At 43.8% G+C, this 16,272-nt stretch overlaps 4 protein-coding genes across 8 annotated transcripts; 2 read left to right on the plus strand and 2 right to left on the minus strand.

Moving 5' to 3' along the window:
- Positions 1-568: 568 nt before the first annotated feature.
- Positions 569-4,830, minus strand: cd247 (CD247 molecule). Its single transcript, XM_080492988.1, has 8 exons — positions 4,468-4,830; positions 2,800-2,903; positions 2,600-2,638; positions 2,436-2,498; positions 2,270-2,302; positions 2,128-2,181; positions 1,985-2,014; positions 569-1,172 (listed from the first exon to the last, which is right to left on the minus strand). Exons 2-8 carry the CDS (start codon positions 2,893-2,895, stop codon positions 1,107-1,109), a joined length of 381 nt encoding a protein of 126 aa, XP_080349114.1. The 5' UTR covers positions 2,896-2,903; positions 4,468-4,830; the 3' UTR covers positions 569-1,106.
- On the minus strand, positions 4,731-6,878 carry lipt1 (lipoyltransferase 1). Of its 2 annotated transcripts, XM_080492987.1 has the most exons (5): positions 6,842-6,878; positions 6,619-6,730; positions 5,905-6,441; positions 5,366-5,587; positions 4,731-5,284 (listed from the first exon to the last, which is right to left on the minus strand). In XM_080492987.1, the coding sequence occupies exons 3-5, from the start codon at positions 6,410-6,412 to the stop codon at positions 4,872-4,874; spliced, it is 1,143 nt and encodes a 380-aa protein (XP_080349113.1). In that variant the 5' UTR covers positions 6,413-6,441; positions 6,619-6,730; positions 6,842-6,878; the 3' UTR covers positions 4,731-4,871. The 2 variants fall into 2 exon arrangements, with proteins under 2 accessions (XP_080349113.1, XP_080349112.1); XM_080492986.1 differs by lacking the exon at positions 6,619-6,730.
- An 812-nt stretch (positions 6,879-7,690) lies between these two features.
- On the plus strand, positions 7,691-14,593 carry LOC308127873 (uncharacterized protein). 2 transcript variants are annotated; one of them, XM_080493257.1, is made up of 14 exons: positions 7,691-7,776; positions 8,285-8,630; positions 8,757-8,858; positions 8,939-9,490; positions 9,721-9,767; positions 9,948-10,038; positions 10,343-10,658; positions 10,733-10,805; positions 10,937-11,076; positions 11,145-11,248; positions 11,329-11,368; positions 11,453-11,538; positions 11,630-11,743; positions 13,135-14,593. In XM_080493257.1, the coding sequence occupies exons 2-14, from the start codon at positions 8,358-8,360 to the stop codon at positions 13,225-13,227; spliced, it is 2,031 nt and encodes a 676-aa protein (XP_080349383.1). In that variant the 5' UTR covers positions 7,691-7,776; positions 8,285-8,357; the 3' UTR covers positions 13,228-14,593. The 2 variants fall into 2 exon arrangements, with proteins under 2 accessions (XP_080349383.1, XP_080349382.1); XM_080493256.1 differs by having other exon boundaries at positions 8,285-8,858.
- Positions 14,322-16,095, plus strand: LOC308127874 (uncharacterized protein). Of its 3 annotated transcripts, none has more exons than XM_080493259.1 (3): positions 14,322-14,623; positions 14,729-15,014; positions 15,808-16,087. In XM_080493259.1, exons 2-3 carry the CDS (start codon positions 14,805-14,807, stop codon positions 15,949-15,951), a joined length of 354 nt encoding a protein of 117 aa, XP_080349385.1. In that variant the 5' UTR covers positions 14,322-14,623; positions 14,729-14,804; the 3' UTR covers positions 15,952-16,087. The 3 variants fall into 3 exon arrangements, with proteins under 3 accessions (XP_080349385.1, XP_080349386.1, XP_080349384.1); XM_080493260.1 differs by having other exon boundaries at positions 14,752-15,014; XM_080493258.1 differs by having other exon boundaries at positions 14,324-14,623; positions 14,698-15,014; positions 15,808-16,095.
- Positions 16,096-16,272: the final 177 nt, after the last annotated feature.

The raw sequence follows: 16,272 nt of genomic DNA on the forward strand, positions 1-16,272 counted from the left end.
ATTTTATGGACTACATAATTTTGTCAAAACACAACCACATTTCTTGATACTTAACACCCCAACACTTTTCTAACAAAATTTAATTATTTTTATTGAGAAATTTTATAAAATGAAATATTTTCTTTAAAGTTTATTGTGAAGTTTTGTTTTAAAAAAAGTCATTAAAAAAATAATTTTTTTTCATTCACAATCACTCTACTATCCACTACATTTCGTTTGGCATAATTTATATACTATTATGCCAATCACATAACAGAAAACCTCAACACCAGTTTCAAACGATATGACCTTTATTTTACTTAAACAGAAAATGTGACAAACGTAAATAAAATTAAAAAAAAGACGAGAAACATAAAAAAATAAATCACACACATAAATTCTCAGGAATAACCATCAGAATGACCTAACAGTCTAATCTCAGTCTACTATGCCTTCATGATAAGTATAGTACTAAAATACAAACCTAACAAGGATTTAGAAATACAGGATAACAGTAAAACAAAGACTATAATAACAGTAAAGGTTATGATGCTGCAAAGTGGTTTAGTCACATTTTACAGTACAAATGTATAGCTTGTGTTCAGATATAAAAAAGAAAGCCCTCTTTATCTAACCAAATGCATTCATCAAAGCTTTTTTTTTTTTTACGATCAGAAAGAAAGGATCTGATCGACTGTTGATTCGAGTTCCAGGCAAGCATTAATGTTTTACAGTAATTTTGTTGTTCTGAAAAAGGATGTGGATTTGAAGTTTTGACATTTAATTATTGATATTAAAATATAAACAACCTCTCGACAAAAAAATGTGTCAATATTAAATACAATTTAAAAAAAGAACAAAAATGTTTCGGATTTGGATCAAATATAATAACTAATAATTATGTGTGTACTGATGTTACAAACATACTCAGTAAGGATGAAAACATTAGTTCTAAGTTCTAACTTTTTAAATCAAAACAGTCAAAATGTTAAAATGATTTTCTATTATTTTACTTTAGAGGTTAAACATTTTGACTGCAATATCTGCAATAAAGTTGTCAATCTTTCATTTTTGTCTTCGTAAAATGACACCAGATGCCTGAAACTTCTTCTGTTCTGGTTGAAACGTTAGCGTGCAGGAAGCGGCTGCATATGTAGTGAGTCATACGTGTCTCTGGTGGCGGCACTCAGACCCTGAAACAACAGAACACAGATCAGTCACTCATGAAACAGTCAACCGACCAAATAACTCATCAACTAGTCCAAGCAACTAACTCACGATCCAACCAGCACACCACGAGTTAGTCAACCAGTCCAAAACAACCGACTAACTACCAAACTGAATGATCAAACAACTGACCTACCAATCATCTAATTGAATGCTCATCAAACCAACCAACCAACCAACCAACCACTCAATCAACCAACTAACTACCCAACTGAATAACCAAACAACTGACCTACCAATCATCTAATGAAATGCTCATCAAACCAACCAACCAACCAACTAAGTACTCAACCAACCAGTCAACAACCAGCTAACTGATCAACCAACCAACCAACAGCCAACTACTCAATCAACCAACTAACTACCCAAAGGAATGACAAAACAACTGACCTACCAATAACCTAATTAAATGCTCATCAAACCAACCAACCAACCAACCAACCAACCAACCAACTAACTACTCAACCAACCAGTCAACCAACCAACCAACCAACCAACTAACTACTCAACCAACCAGTCAACCAACCAACTAACTGATCAAAAATATTATTAACTGATCAATCAACTAAGCACCCGACCAATCAACCCAGCTGACCAACTAAATAGTCAACCAAGCAACCAACACTTGAACAGACCATGCAACCAAATAACTGAATTACCAACTAGCCGACCGACAAATAATCAAGTCACCAACCAGTTAACTAATCATTAATAAACCAAACATTCAACCCACTCACGGACCAGCTGGTCAATAATGAGTCACCTGGGGATGTCTCACCTGGTAAACCTGCTCATTCTTCCGGTGACGCTGTAAAAAACAGATGATCAGTGATGAAGGAATCATAAAGACGTGACAGGAAAGATTTTCTTTGAACCACGTCGAGGAGTAAAGAAGAGAAAATGTGAGTCTGGTCGTTTCACCTCTTTTTTGAGGGGAAGTTCTCTGTATCCTCCGTCGGTGCGTTTGGTCAAATCCTGCAAACAGGAACACAGTTACACCACAAATACACTCAAATACTCAGAAAGATTTCTGACTGAAAGAAGGAAAGTTTTTTTTTTTTACAGTGTACGTGGAGTCGTCAGCCATCCTGCGGTTCTACCAAATCAAAACACAGAAGAAACATTTGCACAAGATGTTTACGGTTCTTAGGGTTCTGGTGGTTCTTTTAAAGAACCGAATGACTTCACAACAGCCTGATGATGAATGACGACTTTGTTCTGTCACTCACTCGCGTCCTCTCGGCGTCTCTCATCAGCGGGGCGTAGCCTTCACTGTCCTGACCTCTCAGATCCTGAACACATAAACAATTTGGACCGGTCAGAACCGACTGATCTGAGCGACGGCTAGTTACCCCAAAACCAGAACAAAACACGCTCGTGTCCTAAGACTCACGCTGTAGATGCCCTCCTGCTTCTCTTTGGGTTTGAAGAACTGCGAACAGAGGAGAGGGACGACAATCAGTGAACACCTGATGAAAAACAGCAGGACCAACAAGCCCCGACCCTCAAAACGCCTCCAGGGTCAAGAACAACGGTTCCCGAGTCGAGAACGTTCAAGAAGAAGCCCTTTGGTCCGGAGGACTCCCAACTCACTCGCTCCTTGATGAACATGCCGGTGATGATGACTCCGTAGAGTCCGAGGAAGCCGTCCAGGACGTAGCAGAGCTGCGGGTCGTTGATGGACAACATGGCGCCTGCTGGAAGGAGACGGGAAGTTCTTTAGAACCCGAGTGTTGACCAGGCTGATGTGAGCGACGCTGCTTTCCTCACGAAAACCGTTTTATAAAGTTAGGAGCCGCGAAGGCGACTTTTCTCTCTTGAATTCAAGCAAGAATGGAACGACGCCGTCCAAATGTGTAGAGCGAGAGACAGACGTTTAAAACAGTGACGTTTGATGCAGTTTCTTCCTCCGTGCTGAGAAAAGTGGAAAACATCTTCATGTGTCACAGTTTAATCAACATCGCACTAAAAACGAAACCGCACTCATTGAGTTTTTCCTTTAGCCGGACTAAAGCTACCGAAACTTATCAAAACACGAATCGCAGTCATTCTATTGGAGAGCTGCTTTAATCTCTTTGATTTCAGGATTTCCTCCCTCTTATCGCCTTCTTTTATCTCTCAGTGGTGTCATGAGCTTCTTCCTGTCATGTGAACAAAAACCGTTCAACATTTAACACAGACTGACTGAATACTTTGGGATTTTTAAAGTAGTATATATTTTTTAAAACACAGAGGTGTCTTTAATTCGACAAAACATTTAATAAAGCTGTGCATCGTCTCAATTAATCAGACGTTTTCTTGAAGTTTTGTTTGTTGGTGAGCGTGTCAGTTTGAAGCTGCGGCTGTCTGCAGGTTGTCTCTACTTTCTGGGTGAGGCGACGGTAAAACCACAAAACTGCAGCTTCCGGAACGTTTCAGTGACCTCGATTCTCCTCACACTCATCAGGTCTCACAGACACACACACACACACACACACACACACACACACACACACACACACACACACACACACACACACACACACACACACACACACACACACACACACACACACACACACACACACACACACACACACACACACACACACACACACACAATTCAGACACACAAACATAAAAACACACAAACACTCACCCATGAAAGCTGTTTAAAAGTTCAGAAAACCGTAAAATTCTTTTCCAAACATTGAAATGTTTTATTTTTTTTAACAGGTCGCGTTCAAACTTTTTCCAGCTTTTATCTGTCGTTTCAGAACGTTGCTTCATATCGACTTTATTTTCTGTACTTTAAGAGACTAAAACGGGACTTGTGGAGGAAATCAAACAGGAAACTAATGGAGAATTTTAATGGTGCGGATTAAGAATTTTATGGTTTTAAGCGGCGTCTCTAAACTGTTGCTGGATAAATTAAATTTTGTTCTAAATGAACATGTTCATGGTTTCAACTGGAAATCAAGCAAAAGAAAAAATCAAACAATTAAGTTAAGAATTTTAATGATCTCAAATAAAAACTTTTAACAAAATTTTAACAGGTTGAAGTGACATCTATTGATAAAAAAAACTGCTTTTAATGGATTTTAGTATCAGACTTTTGATGTTTCTATGTAAACGTGTTTCAGTTATTCTCTCTGGATTAGTTTGAGTCAGATAAAGTTGACTATTATTTCATTTATTTTTGACTCAACTGACTGAATTTCAGCGCACTTTTGTTCTTTGAAGATTTTAAGTTTTAATTTAAAAGATTTGAAATGTTTTTACCTGCTGGGAGAAACTGAAGAGAGGACGATCCCCAAAGAGTCAGACTGAAGACTGCAGAGGCGGAGGAAGAGGAGGAGGAGCAAGATGAAAATGAAGAGGAGGAAGAGAAGTAGTTCTGTCAAAGCAATAAAAACTAACTTCTTTAACTTTGAAATGTTACCAGAAAGGGTATTTGTCCAAAATCTTCACCGACAAGAAAATGTTACATATAACTGAACTTTCTGTCATTTTTTGTTTTGTTTTTGACAATAATTAACCACACTGAAAGAAAAGCTTTTATTACACAAATGAATGTGCTGATATTTTCGTCAAATGTTCCTCACAAGGTGTGAAGGATTGATTTTGGAGTCCTTGTCTTCAGTTGTAATGACACGTGTGGCCTGCAGGAGGCGTCAGACTTCATCTCATCCCATGGCCGTCACCACGGTGTCACACAGGTTCCTCAGTCGCCCGTGCAGCGCTCCGCTCTCGGAGCGCAGCAGCATGGAGGCGGCGGCCGCTGCTCGGTACGGACAGAACCGCTCTCCGAGTAGAACGTCGCTCAGCACGCCGCTCAGCCGCTCCGGGAGCCAATCAGCCGCGACGTCCAGTCGGCAGGAAACAATCCGCCCGCCCTTCACCTCCATCTGCAGCCGGGCGGAGCGGCGAACCTGCGTCTGCTCGTCCAGCAGCTGGAGCTCAGTGTCCAAGTTGAATTTAGGCGTCCTACCAAACGTCCAGTCCCAATCACGCAGCTCCGCCGCCATGCTGCCGACCCCGGGAAACACAGACTCGTCGGAAGGGTCAACGAGCGCCGATGGTGCGCCGAGGCCAAACTCTGAGGATCGAAACCACAAACATCACACCATCAGCCATCAGTAAACCCATCCTCAACGACCCCACCATCAACTGGACGTACCAGTGTTGTACTGCTGCTCCAGTCCTTCTACAAGCTCCTCCCACTGCAGCGAGGGGGCGTGGTCTAACAGGTTAGCAACAGGCGAGGGGACGCTGGGCGTGGCGTTGCTGAGGATACCGGGACAGGAGGGGCGGAGCACGTTGGAGAGGGCGGAGTGATCCGCTGAGTGCAGCAGCGTGCAGTGATGGTAGGAGGTCATCCGGCACAACCGGGAGGCGGTGCCTGTAAACAACAGCAACAACAGCAATGTAAACAAGAGTTAAAATACAAAAACAGAAATGATCGAAACAAGAACAGAAACTACGCCAACAACGGAATCAAAAATACAATAGAAACTAAAACAACCACGAGTTAGAAGTATCTACGATAAAAGTCACTGTAACAAGAACCTAGAACTATAAAAAGTAGACAATCGGCATCAATAGAAACAAGAAGAAAACTGATGACTGATAACCCTGACCCTACCCCAACTTCTATTTCTACCATGTTTTTCTTGCTGTAAGGAGGTCAAACTCCCGGTACTCAGACCGCCGTCCTACCGGAGATTTTGTAGTGTCCGTTCAGTAGGATGTCGAGTCTGTCGGTGGCGTGAACGTCCAGTTGTGGGCGGAGCCTCCTCAGTGCGTCGGTGACCACCTTCAGGTTCCTCCGCCGGTCGTACGCCTTCTTGGAGGCGAAGAAGGTCAAGTTGAGGTTTCCGAGGTCGTGGTAAACCGTCCCACCGCCGCTGCGCCGCCGTGCCAGCGGGATCCCGGCTGTCCTCATCACCGGCAGGTTGCACTCGGTCCAGGGGTTCTGGTGGCGCCCAATGACCACGGTGGGCTGGTTCCTCCACAGCAGCAGGACGTGGCGCTGCTGCAGGTCCACATTGGCATCAATCCAGTCCTCCAGGGCCAGGTTCTGGTACACGTCGGTGGACTGAGAACGAAGGACCAGACCGCCAACGCCGCCATCAGAATCTTGGAAAAGCTGGCTGCAGGTGGACGATGCTCGCCGACCTCCAGACAAGACAATCAGGAATGACCTCCTGAGCTGGGACATCACCATGTTTCTTCATACCCACATGTTGAACACATCTGCAACCACAGAAGAACATACATCACATTTCGATCGACAATGGAATTATTTTTGATCATTAAATCACAAAAGCATCTTGAATGTATAAAAAAAACCACGTAAAATTCTGTATATTATGTTGATTACGTTAAAAAAGCACCAATTTGCTGAAAACATAAAATAATAAAAATATATACCGATGTGCGTGACGTCACTGACGCGTCCGCTCCCTCTCTACGTCCTCTACGTCACCCCGTCGCACTTAGCTTAGCTTTAGCTTCTCTCCGAGACCTCGCGGTGTCAACGAAACTTTTGTTCATTTTAGGTTGAAAAAACACGAAAAAAACAAACAACACCGACTTTATTCACGGAAACATTTATAATTACTTTTAATCCAAGAGAAAAACAACGGAGACCCACCTAAAAACCGTGCAGCCGAGACACGGATATGACGTCTAAATATGTCCGGTTCTTTATTTCAAGATAAGAGCTCGTTCTTCCAAATGATGGTGACCGGATTCCACATATGCATTTATTATGAAAGTGACAATGGTGCATCTGCTGGTGTGCATCTTCATATTGGGTCCGACTTGTGCGCTCCTTCAATCTGATCAGCAAAGGTTCCACCTTTTGGGTATAATTTAAAACACTGGGTCAAACACGTAAATTGTAAAGAAAAAAATACAAAGTATAAACAATACATTTAAAATAAACAATAAAAATGACTATACAAATAATGAGCCGAGTATTATTCGTTTATTCTGTAATGAATGCATTTCTTACTTTCACAACAGAATAACAACTTATCCAAAAAGCTCTTTTGACTCTCTTTGTGATCGAACACACAATTTTCAGTTTGTTGTAAAATCCTCTCTTCTATGTGGCCTGTCTCAATAGCAGTGTGCTGTATTTTGACATCAGCTTCATTGTGTAGTTCACCTTATGAATTAAAAAAATTTATCCTGAAAAACATTCAGTCCCTTAACCAATCTTCAAACTAAACTTGTCAAAGGACAAATGTGTCTTGAATTGTAGAATGACCTTTTGAATACGCCCCCACTCCCACCCCCCACCCCCGCGATTCACCATGGCAACTAGTGTCAGTAGGTGATTGGCTGTTTTGAGAGCCTCTTTCTCAAATAACCATCCATCCATGCAGCTATAGCAAAAGTTTAAATCTTATTGGTCTCATTCTTAGGTGGCTTTGTGGTTTTGTCTCTTCAGCCTGTGAATTCGTCATCATGGGGAAGAAGCAGCGCATTGATCAGAGAGAGGAAGAACATATGACCACATCCTGACAACACACACTGACACACACCGACACACACAGTCGAAGCGAGTCGATGACGTTTCAGGTGAGTTTCTTTTTCAATTTATTCCAAAATATAACAAAATGCTGAATAAAAACTGTGACTCAGGATGTTTTGAATACTTTCACTCATCTGCAATACTACAAATCAGGTTTTATTGTGAAATCTGATAATATAAAGTACCACAGATTTAAGAAGAAATTTTTTATCAGCTGTTTTCAGAAGAAACGCACAAATAAGACAGAGGGAACAGAATTTTGAAGTGAAATGTAGTTTTTTGTCATCACTTTAGGAGTCGCAGAGCGTAAAGTTTATCTCATATTCACACCGACTCATTCAGTGTCATCACAGATGTAAAGATCAGATCAGTTTAGTTTCAAAGGCAACAAAGCAGGCGACAGGACTATCGACACGACGGCATAAAGAAATTCACTTCATGGTTTAATCTGTAACTTGGGGAAACACAAACACAACATCTCATGGATTTTTCACTCATTCAGCTTTTTGACAGTTTGAGTTCCGATGATGACAACTAACCAATTGGACTCCGCAGGTTTCCATGACGACCACACCCAGGTGAAACGCAACTTGCTGGGTAATTAGATAACTTACATGTGTGTGACAACATGTCGGACACCTTTTCCACGTTCTCTCCTCCTCCCCCCATCATGCAACACTCCTACCAGGCGCAGCCACCTCCTTTCATGCACTCACCTCTTCAAACCTCCCCTCACCTCCCCCACCCTCACATGACCTCCCCTCACCTCCCCCACCCTCAGATGTCCTCCCCTCACCTCCCCCACCCTCAGATGTCCTCCCCTCACCTCCCCCACCCTCAAATGAGCTCCGCCTACCTCCCACATTACCAGGTGACCACCTCTCACCTGCCAGCTCCTCAGGTAAACTCCCCCCAGCGAGCACGTTCTCAGGGAACCCCCCTCCACCTTGTCCACCTGTCCCAGGAGAACGTGTTTGACTTCCCCCACCCCGAGGTGACTCCCTCTCAAATCCCACCCCTTCCCCAGGACCTCCTCTTTGGCAGTAATCCCAGTACAGATTTCAATCATCCAGACTGGGACGGACCTGGACTCCCTTGTCTCCTCAATGGGGATGAATTACCATTCCAGGTAAGGCCACCACCTTTCTCCTGCACATTCTGGTTGATTGGTTCTGATCTGATGTTCTGATTGTCCCTGATCTGATCCAGAACCAGACTTCAGTCCTCCTGGATGAAAGTGCACAGTCGCCCTACAATACTCACACACACTTCGAGCACCTTGTACCTGGTCACGCTCAGAACACCTGGGGAGCTCTGGAGCTGACCCAACCGCAGCTCCGTTGCTCTCCACTGAGCTCCATGTCTGAAGGAGTACCCCTGGGAGGATGGAGCTCCATGGAGGACCTACCAGACATCCACTATTTTAATGATGCACCACAACCATTTTATAGCCCAACAACCCCTGGTCCAAGTCCTCATTATCCGTCAACCTCCACTCTCCTCAGTGCCGGTCCTCACAGGGCCGACGGGCCAGTCTTCCACAGTCAGCAAACCTTCAGCTACTCTCCGATGGAGTCTCATCAGCAACTCCTGCAGCAGCAGACCAGCTCCTTCCCAGTGCACCCGGAGTCGAACCATCACCCGTCAGGCCTCCTCAGCTCCACTGGTCTGTTGGAGGACGACTTCTCTCAGCAGGGACGAGATGTCAGACTCAACCAGAGAGAGGAGAGCAGCGGAGGAGCAGTGCCAGACACCATCTGGGTAGGTTCTTAAGCTCACATCAATGGCCTGGCCCACATCCAAACCCACCATCATTTTCTGCGCACCTCTACGCCATGCCACCATGCAGCCCGAGACAATGTATGCACAAATACTCATTATTTTGAGACAACTACGTTCCAGGTTATGATTAAAGTTATGACTAAATGGTGAAATCAATAATTTAATAGATAATCACATGTACTGATCTGATGTTTTCTGGACATTTTCAGATGAAGCTGGTGAAACCTGAAAGCAGCACTGAGGTCCTGGACTCCAGGTGACCCAAGTGATGAGGACATTGCTGTGATAACGACAATTGTACCACATTGTTTTCTTTATAGTGTGCGTGTGTGTGTGTGTGTGTGTGTGTGTGTGTGTGTGTGTGTGTGTGTGTGTGTGTGTGTGTGTGTGTGTGTGTGTGTGTGTGTGTGTGTGTGTGTGTGTGTGTGTGTTGCAGGTTGCTGTGTGTGGTGTGTAAACGGGACTTCAGGAGCCTGCCGGCCTTAAACGGTCACATGCGTTCTCACAGGAATACCTGGTTAAAAAAGGTATAATTCCTCACATTTATCATATGTAGATCAGCTTGGTCCAGGTTACATCATCTCAGAAATCTGATGACAACATTTCGCTCATTGAGCATTATACATTTTACTAATGCTAAGAGCTTAGCTTGTAGTGGAGGCCATTCTCATTAATTTTCCAGTAAACAAGAGTTTAGTGTAATTGTAACTTTCAGAGTGACAGCTGAAGGGCGTCCACAAGTGAGGAGTTCCAGATGTCATCGATCATGTGAGGGATTTGCTGCTTCCTTGTCGTTATTTTGCAGAAATATTCTTTTGTTTTGTCGTTCAGAATCCATCAACATCAAATAAATGCGCCGCCTCAGTGGTGATGCCAGTCACTGTGCCTGTCCAATCACGCGGCACGTCCAAGGCTTGGAGGCGTGGTCACAAGAAGGGCAGCACAACTGGAGGCGGAGCTCTCTACCGCAGCCTGATGCGGCTGGACGAAGAGGAGGAGGAAGAGGAGGGAAGACTTGGCAACAAGGGCAGTGACGGCGGTCACTACATCCCTCCTCTCATGTTGTCCCCCCTAAGATCTGGAGCCGGGCTGTTCTGCACCCTCACCACCAGGAGGCGAAAGAGAGTTCAGACTGTTAAGCTTCACAGTGAGTCAAGCATCCTTCAGGTTGGTTTCTTTTTTTGATCGGACTCAATTTAAAGCCAGGCCTCTGATTGGTAGATGGATTCGGAGACGTTGGCGTGAACACCGCCAGTCCTCCACCTGGAACACTAACAACTAGATTCCTCAAGCCGTACGTTCAAGTTTAATCAAATCGTTTGTTTTGGTCTTAAAGTCCTCATAACGTGGAGCTGTCGGTCATTTTGGCTGTCGGACCTTTGACCCTCACTTTGGACTCTTGGTCTTGCATCTTATCCTTCATAGACGGATAAACGTCGGGCCGGGCTTCCAGGCCAACATCCCGCTGCTGCGACCCAAGAAACAAACTTGCTTTGACTCCCACAATGCACTTCTGCTGTGGACGCCATGGGCCGAGCTGGAGCAGCTCACCACTCAACAAAGAGGTACACAAAGACACGCCTACCGACCGGCCGCGTCCGGCTGCTTTAATGATTGCCATGTTATTGTCCAGTTGAGGCATTGCTGAGGATGGTGAGGTCTAGCGTGGTGGCAGGGGGCGGGGCCAGCCCGGACTACACCCTCCATGTCCTCTCAGAATGCAAAGGAGACTTTCTGGTAAATTCTTACCAGCAAATTGTTATCATTTTGGAAATTCCAAGTCTCCGTTGAGCTGACTCATCTGTTTGTCCCTCCAGCTGACGACGGAGAAGCTGCTGTCCAGCAATCGTCCCACCGGTCAGCTCTCACTCCTTCCATTCCTCCACATTACTTCCTCCACAACACAGAAACTGAACCATACGATATCACTGTATTTTCTAGGAGTTTGCTGGAGTGTAGCAGAGAAAAGGTTGCTGGTTAAATCAGTGCAACTCCACCAGAAAAACTTCAGTATGGTCCAGAAGGCTGTGAGTGTAAACCTCTGTCCCTCTGCAGCGCCCCCTGCTGAGTCCTCCGGATCTCTCAACTGTCCTGTTTTGTGGTTTATTGTTTGTTCAGGTGAAGACGAAGACGCTCTCCGAGTGTGTGGAGTTTTATTACCTCTGCAAGAGGAAGATGGACCTGAGCATCAATACGTCCACCAGCCTGACTGTTACTTTGCCCAATGGAAACGTAAGAAACAAGTTCCTCCTCGACACAAGACAAGAACAAGACTTGTGTTGGACGGTCAACAAAACGTGTTTTTAATGGCTCATCAGTTCTCAGTGCATCCTGCATTGCAATCCATCATCATAATTACGACTTTGTTAATCCAGGGATGAATCAGAGTCAAACTACATGAGTGAAATAGTCTCATCCCTGGAACTGGTTTGAGACTGGATGGTCTGGTCTTTGGGTCTGAATTGGGTCTTGAGGGTAAAGAATCAGAGAAGTCTTTGGAAGTTGTTCGCAGATGTTTTAATTCTTGCCCCTCTGGACGCCAGTCACCTCTCTTTGGACTTGGTGTCAGTCTTACTGGTTTTTTCGTGGGTTTAGGATTTGAGCATTTTTGCCTTTTGTGGAATCTTTCAGCTGTTGGTCTCGTCTTACACCACGAACTGGGCCATGCTGGGTGTCATCGGATGTTGCTGTTGTTTTGGGGTTGTTATTGTTGTGAAGAGATTCCCGACTTGATAATCTTCTGGAACTTGTCAGCTGTCTTGGAGCTTTAATGGCCTCTTGTTAGAATTCTGGGGGTTTGCTGGTTTATCAGGTGTTATCTTGGCCTCATTGTTCTGGACCTGACGACATGTTGGTTAAGGCTCGTCAGCCTTTATTGTGGGTCGAACTGATCTTATTTAGTTGCAGGACTCAGGTGATGCTGATTATTTTGGGGCCTAAATTTGGGTGATAACTTGAGACTTTGGACTCTTTCTTTGCTGTAGGGGCCTGGTTCAAGAGGCTTTTTTTCAACCTTCATGAGTTTAATGTTGTCAGATGATTTCTAACGTCTTTGACCTCAGAACTGATTTACGACTCGCGAGTCTGGACTCTGGATCAGACCTAAACCTTGGCGCTCTTTTAACTTGTCTTGCTGCTGAGTGAGGACACTTTACGATGCAGCGCAGGAGGAGTCGGTCATTTTGAGAGTTTCAGGACAGTCAACACAAATGAAACTATCGGCTGAGCGAATCGAAACCACCAAGACCAAAATCATGTTTAACACTCGGCACACAATGTGACACAAAACACACACAGAAGCACACACCCGACGCCCACTTCCTCACAGAGCGACACGTTTCAGAACAGAATGTGACATGATGTTTCAGATAGCCAGGAGGTGTAAGTGTGTGTGTGTGTGTGTGTGCGTGCGTGCGTGCGTGCGTGCGTGCACGCTTCAGGCAAAATGTCCTTTATACGTGGTCTTAAACTGGATAAGTTATGTATGTGATGTTTTTCAAAAGGAGTTTAGTCTGAACGGACGGCTTTGAAACAGGAAATATGGAATCATTTGCGGAAGACCATTGCTTTAGATGAGAAGTCACTTACACGTTTTTCTCACTTCTTCCTTTGTGTTTCTTCAGGGTCAAAGTTCATCAGGATGTCGAGATGCAAAGATCCCCACTGAGCGACACACTACCTCCCGACAGACACAGAAATGTAGAACTATTAACTGAAACCAGGACAAAACTAACATTAATGTGATATAGTTTTGTCCTATAGCTCAATGCATGTGGAAGATGTCTAGATGTTTCTGAATATCGTGCAGAATGTATTTATTTTGTAGGTTTCTTGTTTGTTTTTCAAAGGCATTCTATGTTCGACAGCAATAATTCATGAAATAAGTAACATTAAAGGAAAGCTTTCAGTCGTTTACATTATTTTCTACCTGAGGTACATGTTGGTTAAGATCCACTAATAAACCCAGAAGAAAAAGAGACACAGAACAGAACAAAACTTTAAATGACTATTATTGTTTTTCCTCAGTAATCCTCTCAGTCTCTCCATGTTTTCTGCCTCGGGGTCCTTCTGCTGAACAGAGCTCCTCTTATTACTGCCCGACTGAAAGACAGAAGAGAGAGGAAAGGTAAACACGAGGTGCCTCGGGTTTTCTGTCTGACTCCTGAGCTTCCAACCAATAACATCTAAGTCTCTTACAAGAAAGGCATGCGGATTCTCCAACATCGGGGCCAAGAGCGAGTGGAACTGAAGTCCAAAAGGTTTTATTCGTGATGGGAACGTTTGAGATCCGACCACAACAGATGTTACAACCAGCAGGTCTCAGATGACGACACTCAAGTCAAGAGTGAAATCAAAAGTCCCGCCTCAACAAAAAACCAACATGTCAGGTCCAAAAAGGCTCGATTCAAAATCAATTGGAGCCGAATCAGAACCGACACGATGTTTGGCAGGAGCCACAAGCAGCAGGGAAGGAAAAGCAACAAGGTCCAAGTCGGGACAATCAAGTTCTCAATGGGAGGTTTAAAATCAAGACTAACAAGAGTCAAACAAACCAACACGTGAAGTCAGAGTTCACAAACCCTCAGCCGGACTTTCCAGATTACAAACCAGAAGACAAAGGAGAGAAATTCCCAGTGTTCAGGGGAAGCTTTCCAAAATCAAAACGAGTCGGTAACTTAGACACAACAAATCCATAAAAAGAAGTGATGTTAAATGTCCTGACAGGGTTTGAGTTCCTGAACTTTTGGTACTTTGAGGCGGGGCTTCTGCCACTTCAGGTTAAAGATTAGTCGAACACACACACACACACACACACACACGGTTCCATACAGGACACTACAGAGCAGCAGACGGGTGTGTTTCTTGCCGACAATCATGGGAGACGACCCGAGGAGATGTGATAACCGACGGTCCAGATTCATCTCCAGGGAGAATTTCATAACTTCAAGGTGACAGAAGGAAAGAAAGAAAAGTGACGACACTCTAGAAATTGCTCTGAGCGGTTTGACACGTTTTGTTCTCGTTCCTTGTGTTGACTCTGGGAAACTTCACTGTTTATTCTAAAAAAAAAACAAACAACAGGGAATCAAAAAAAGCTGCTTCAAATTCCAGGTAAGTCAAAACTAAAAAAAACTAAAAAAAAACTCCACATTCTTCCAGTAATCCTGCTTCATGTCCGAGCTCAGAGCTTCCCGAGAGCTCCGGGCTCTAATAAAGTCTGACTCCTCCTCACTCCAAAGGTCCGACTGCCTGAAAGAAAAGAGGAGGAAAGCAGACGAGGAGCAGCGAGGGGATGGGAGAGATAGACCCGGAGGAGGACAGAGCTCCTCCAGACTCCAGACACAAAACCTCCAAAGACGTTTATTTCTGCGTGCTGCCGGATAAATACGAACCTCTGATCGAGGAGGTGGAGGAGGAGGAGGAGGAGACGGCAGAGGAGAGGAAGAGGAGGAAAGAGAAGAAGCGAGAGAAGAAGAAAAAGAAGTATAAGAAGTACAGGAAGGTAGGATATGAAAAGGATTCCTCTGCAGACACGACAAACTTTTAACTGATCTTGTCGATCGTGTCAATAAAAACGTGAATATCATGCAAAACTAATCCAAATAAACAGAAATCTGATATTTTACATGAAAATAATGTAATTAACATGAATGACACTCTACACAGACTATAACGACTAATTAAAATAAAAACAATTATTTAAGTAGGACCAATATATTTTAAATATATCTTTCATATAGACATTTTACAGTAAATAAAGAAAACTTAACAAAATCTGACAATAAAAATCTAAGTAAAGAATGAAATGTGCAGAAATGTAGATTATATTTGTATATCTTTGTATTAATCTTTTCTTTCAGAATAGCTGAAATGTAATCGGCATTAATTATATATAAAATATAAATATATTTATAAGTACATTTTTAATGATTCACTGAAATATGTTTGAAAAATGGATCATTATGAAAATAAAACTCCAGCCATATATTAAAAATAAATAGATAAATGAATGAATTTAAAATGAGAAGTAGGAGGGAGTCTGAAAACAGAATATTTCTTATATAAACAAAACAGGAACCAATCACAGTTTGTGTTGACGTGTTGAGTTCTGGTGCCGTAAACATTGACTCAGTTTGAACTTTGAGCCAGCACGTTATCGCCCCGATAAACTCTGACAAAGTAAAGTTTCTCCCACCGCTGCCTGACACGTTGTGAACAGGAACACACTTTGTTTGTTTGTTTACTCTTTGATAAACACTGATCAACAACAACACTGATCTTCCTCTGTGGTGCAGAATGTGGGCAAGGCGCTGCGCTTCAGCTGGCGCTGTCTGCTCGCCGGCCTGCAGAGCATGACGGCCGCTTGCGCCGTGCCGCCCTCCGTCGTCGCCACGGCGTTCACGGGGGTCCAGCCTCACGGCGGCAGCAGCAAAGCATGATGGGACGCCGCCAGACCCAGCGAGGCCTGCGGATACTTCCAGACTTTTGTGTTTACGTCGAGTTTGTACATTTTTCTTCAGCTGTGTTTATAAAAGTGAGAAATTGTTGACTGGATTCATCAAATAAATGTGATACAAACAATGTTTCTGTTTCCTTTCTTCTGTTTTGATTTCCTTCAGGAAATGATGCCCGAGCAGCGGGGGTCAAAGGTCATTGCTCTGAGAGCCACAGCGCTGACCTGTGGGATTCAAACCTGAGAACTTCCCAGCCCAAGTCTGCTTCTATAAACTCTTTCTCACTTTGACCTTGATCACAAACCG

This window comes from Lipophrys pholis, assembly GCF_963383615.2.
Source record: "Lipophrys pholis genome assembly, chromosome: 23".
NCBI lineage: Eukaryota > Metazoa > Chordata > Actinopteri > Blenniiformes > Blenniidae > Lipophrys > Lipophrys pholis.